General features: G+C 49.1%; 1 protein-coding gene and 1 pseudogene across 3 annotated transcripts in view; one reads left to right on the top strand and one right to left on the bottom strand.

Moving 5' to 3' along the window:
• The window catches only part of LOC101568704, a 279180-nt pseudogene that overhangs the window by 205466 nt on the left and 68652 nt on the right, over positions 1–5062 (bottom strand).
• Positions 1–5062, top strand: part of Vsig10 (V-set and immunoglobulin domain containing 10) — a 34960-nt gene that overhangs the window by 17607 nt on the left and 12291 nt on the right. For all 3 annotated transcript variants that reach the window (XM_023720993.1, XM_023720994.1, XM_004636231.2), the window contains 2 exons: positions 628–927; positions 3550–3813. In XM_023720993.1, coding sequence (XP_023576761.1) covers positions 628–927; positions 3550–3813 — 564 coding nt within the window. The remainder of the gene's footprint in view (positions 1–627; positions 928–3549; positions 3814–5062) is intronic.

Below are 5062 nucleotides of genomic sequence, written 5' to 3'. Positions count from 1 at the left end.
ACCTTAGACTGGGCGTGGTGGCGCATGCTTGTAGTCCCAGCTCTTGGGAGGCTGTAAACAGGTGGATCACTGTGAGTCTGATCTAGTACTGAGACTCTGGACACCCTGTAGACCCTTCCCTAAAACAAACAAACAAACAAACAAACAAACCTCATTTGGAGATAAGGTCTCACTAAGTCACTACATTATCCAAAGTAGGCTTGAACTTGTGATCCTCCTGCCTCAGCCTCCAAGTTGTGGGGTTGTGGCGTGTTCCTCCACCTTGGCTCTGTTTTTTTTTTTTTTTTTTTTTTTTTTTTGCGGAACTGGGGATTGAACTCAGGCCCTTGCGCTTTCCAGGGAAGCGCTTGTTCCACTGAGACATCTAACCGGCCCTGTGGTGTTTTTAAAAAGAAGGAGTTTTTACTTTTCTCATTTTATGAAGAGCAACTGCCCGATTAATCTCATAGGACACTAGGGTGCAAGTGAGATGCGTCAGAGTCCTTTGTGTGGCACTTGTAGTGTCTGAGAGCTGCTGCCCTCCTTGCTGGCTGCTTCCTGACCCATCCGCTTTCTACTGGAACTGGTCAGGCGCTCAGGCGAATTCACAAGTAACTCACGCCGCCCCATCATCCCCTGTCGTTCCAGGTGGCCCTGACCACGTGGAGGTCAACATCTCAGCCGCCGGCACACTGGCCAATGGCACCCTCTACGTGGTCAAGGGCTCCCAGGTCGACTTCAGCTGCCGCAGCAGCGCACAGCCCCCGCCTGTGGTCGAGTGGTGGTTCCAAGGCCATTCCAGGCCCGAGTCCTTCGGAAGCAACTTGACGGTCAACTGCTTCACGCTGCTATTGATGTCGCAAAACCTTCAAGGGAACTACACCTGCCTGGCCACCAGCACGCTGAGCGGGAGGCAGCGCAAGGTGATCACCGAGCTCCTGGTCTACTGTGCGTAAGAAGCGCTCCCTGCCTCCCCGTGCCCCCGCCCCTCCCCCTCCGTGGCGCACGTGTGTGCACGCCTCTTGTGCCCCCAGAGGCACTGCCTGCATTGAACACAGGCTAAGCTCTGGGTCACACAGCCAGTCACCCCCTCTGGAAGCTTGCGCCCAACCAGGCAGCCGGAGAGTCCCTGTGAGCCATAGAGGGAAACAAATAATGAGCCCCATCTGGTCTTTTTTCATTTTTTAAAAATAGAGATGAAACTGAGCGTGGTGGCACGTGCCTGTAAGCCCAGGATTCTGGGAGCCTGAGGCAGGAGGATGGCAGGTTCGAGTCCAGCCTGAGAAACTTAGCAAGACTGTTTCAAAATAATAAATAAAAAGGGCTGGGACTGTAGCACAAGGTAAAGGCCTTGGGTTCCCAGTACCATGGAAAACAATAGCAAAAAAAAAAAAAAAAAAAAAAAAAAAAAGTGAACATACAATTTATTGGCATTTAGTGCATCCACCATACTGTGCAGCTGCCACCTCTACCTAGTAGTTAGTTGAGACTCACGGCTTTGGGGTTTTCAGTTCATGGCCGTGCTAACCGGGGCTTTGGGCCTGTGGTGGACAGGACGTGGTGGAGGGAGTGAATGGTCAGGGAGGCCTGTTCATTTCAAGGGTGGCTACCATACAGGTACAGGAAGAGGAAGGGGTGGGGGGTTCCCCCAACCTCCTTCAAGGGCAGGACCCCACCTCTTAGTTCCTACCGCCTCCTGATCGCACCCCGATGCACCAGACTCACAGGGCCTCTCTGGGGGACATTCCAGATGCCACTTACAGCAAATTTCAAAACAGTTTCGTTGGTTGTCATCTCCAGTGGAAACTCCCAGCGACAGAGCAGCCATGCCCACCTTCTCTTCTTCCTTGGCCCCGACAAACAGACATGTGTTCCACTTCTGCGGGCTGATCTGTTCTGGGTACTTCCTGTGAATGGATCGTGACAGTACCTGGCCTTCTGGATCTGGATTCTTTCATTTCGCATAGTGTGCTCGAGGGCTGCAGGAGTGTCCCTATAAGCTGCATTGTTCCAGATGTCAGTACTTTTTTTTTTTTTTTTGCGGAACCAGGGATTGAACTCAGGCCCTTGCTCTTGCCAGGGAAACACTTATTCTACTGAGCCATCTCCCGGGCCTCAGTGCTGCTTTTCTTTACATGGCTGAGTAACCGTCCACGGTGTGGACACACCGCCATTTATTTATCCATTCACCCATCCATAGCCATGTTTTTCAGAAAGCTGGTGAGGCTGTCCAGGACTTTTATTTTGGGGGTGGGGAAACACTAACCAAGCACTCTGATTGCAAACACTCCTGTATGCAAATATCTTGGCTACAAAACCCCGGCAGAAGTGCAGAGTACACTCATAATCTGTGCTAATGAAAGGGAACATGGGAGCTAGGAGTGAGTGGGCAGGTTAATGACACTTTGTCTAATTTGTATGTTATTCAGAGCCTTTATGAGCCTCTGTGTTGTTTAACATAAGTGACATTTATAGCACATAAAGTGACATGTGCTGGTAGGAAATGACAGATGAGCTTAAAGAAGACAATAATCATTCTAACAATGGTTTTCTTTTTGGTATTTTTTCCAGTAATTTTGCTTGTTAATGTTACATATACACCCATTCATGTAAAATACAAGCTTCTTTCTTTTGTGTGTGTGTGTGTGTGTGTGTGTGTGTGTGTTCAGTGTTTTACTATACCTCGAACTTGTAGTGATTCTCCTGTTTTCTGCCTCCCTAGTGCTGGGATTGCAGGCGTATACCACCATGCCCAGACTATTGCTCTGGCTCAGCGTGCCCAGGGGCAGGGCTGATGCAGCATGTGGTGCCAGGATTTGAACCGTGGCCCCTGCGCTTGCCTAAGCAAGCCCTTAGTCCACTGAGCTATCTCACCGGCCCTTCTTTTTAGTTTTTTTAAAGACAGGATCTTTCTACATAACCCAGCTGGGCATGCTCCACCACACCAGGCGCAAATTTATTTCTTGTTTATTTTTATTGAGACAGGGTCTTGCTTTAGTTCAGGCTGGCCTTGAACTCACTGTGTAGTTCAGGATGGCCTCCATCTCACAGTGCTACTCCTGGCTCAGTCTCCTGAGTACTGCCCAGTTTATTTCTGTTTGTGTAACAAAGTATACAAACGTGCATAAGAAATGTACATAAGATACTAGGTGTGTTTGGTGGTGGGATGCATGTCCCCCTATCTCCTAACTCCATGGCCTTCATTTGCACTCGGCCAGAGGCAGCCACTCACAGATTCTAGGACCAGCGCCGTCTGCGTGGCCTAACACAGCGGCTGAGGGCCTCCTGGGCACTGAAATGTGGGTAGTGTGGTAGGGAAGCTACATCTGCAATTTTCAGCTAAATAGCCATGCACAGCAGGAGAGAAATGGGAGGTAGAGGAGAGCCTTTCCTAAGAGATCCGGCAGAAGACACCTGACACATCTCCTCTATGCTAGGAGCTGTGTGCAGGAGACTCCTGCCCTGGGTGCCTCTCGCAGCCCTGAGTCCTCTAAAGGTTCGTGCCAGCCTGGTCTGATCTGCTGATCTGAGCCTGCCATTGAGCCCTTGTTCCCTGCTGGTGTTTTGCAGCGCCCCCACCGTCGCCTCCGCAGTGCTCGGCAGAGATGTCTTCGGGATCCTCCTCGGCACTGCAGCTCACCTGTCGCTGGGATGGGGGATACCCTGACCCTAACTTCCTGTGGACAGAAGAGCCAGGAGGGGCGATTCTGGGGACATCAAAGCTGGGGGTGGAAATGCTGAACCGGTCCCAACTTGGGGATGGCAAGAAGTTCAAATGCGTCGGGAGCCACATCGTGGGGCCGGAGTCGGGAGCCAGCTGCGTGGTGCAGATTCGTGAGTCCGCGCCCTTTTGTCCCGTGTTGGGGTTTGCCGGCCTTCCTCTCCTCTGTGAGGATACTTAGAAAGTAGTTCCGGAAAGGAAGCCCCAGTGCGTCAGAGTGAACCGAATCCCTCCCCTTTATTACTTCTTCCAAACTTTAAAGATGCCTTGCTAAGATTCTTGGCTCTAGCTGAAGCATGAAGTACTGGAAAAATATTAATTGAGTATCCGCCGCGCACCAGGTACAGTTACTAGAATCTGAAGACGGAGCAATGAACAGGATGGACGAGCTTCATCCACGCATTAGACTTACCGGTTTGCATCCCAATTTAGAGGATTAAAACAGTAATAGTTCACTAGCTAGGTGTGGGGCACACGGCTGTAATCCCGATCCTCCGGAAACTGAGGTGGACAAATCACTGTGAGTTCATAGATAGCCCGAACTAAATAGCCTGACTCTTGTCTCCAAAAAAAAAAAAGTAGCTGGGACTACCACTGTGCCAAGGTCTCTGCATAGGTGTCACCCTGGCCAGATTGAGGGTGCCCCAGCTTCTTGAGGAACTCATGGTCTGTTTGGCAGAAGGCTAGTCATATCCATGGCATTTGTTTTGGGCCTGAGGAAGGGCTACCAGGGGGAGCTGTTCTGAAATTTTGGTTTGGGAGTTCCAAAATATATAGGGATAAGGATTGTATACAGGGATAAGGTTTGTTATTACTGCTGGCTTCATGGCCCCAGCGGAAACTGGAGTTAACCATGGAGAGGGAAAGTGTGATTTGGCATCGTGAAAGGAACTTGATGGTTGGTCCCCAAAGCAGGGCTCCCGTGTGAGTGTCCGAAGAAGACTTGGGAGGGAGGAGAGGTTCTCTTCTGTTCATCTGACCGAGAGAGACAGAGACAGAGACAACGACAGAGACAGAGACAGACAGACAAGCGATTTTGTATCTGTATATACAAAATAGGATAGATATACAGCTACTTTCTCTTAATTCATTGAGAAGAAAGATTTGTACTAATAGGGTTTGGACAGGATATCATGTCTGCATCTTGTACTATGAATAACCGCTATGAAGACAACAATATGCGATGTACTAATTATTGAGATTGTCCTACTAATCGGTTTTGAAACTGTCTCTTTGCTATTTTCTTTTTTTTGTAATTATATGTTTAAATTTATTTTTGAGAAACTATGATAGTGTTTTCTTTTTTTTTCAAAGTTTTATTGATAAACAGCAATGAGACAGTTTCAAATCAAATCAGAAGTA

The sequence above is a fragment of the Octodon degus genome, unplaced genomic scaffold (genome assembly GCF_000260255.1).
Source record: "Octodon degus isolate 3935 unplaced genomic scaffold, OctDeg1.0 scaffold00079, whole genome shotgun sequence".
NCBI lineage: Eukaryota > Metazoa > Chordata > Mammalia > Rodentia > Octodontidae > Octodon > Octodon degus.
Note: the sequence above shows the minus strand (reverse complement) of the source record. Positions and strands in the feature narration are given on the sequence as shown.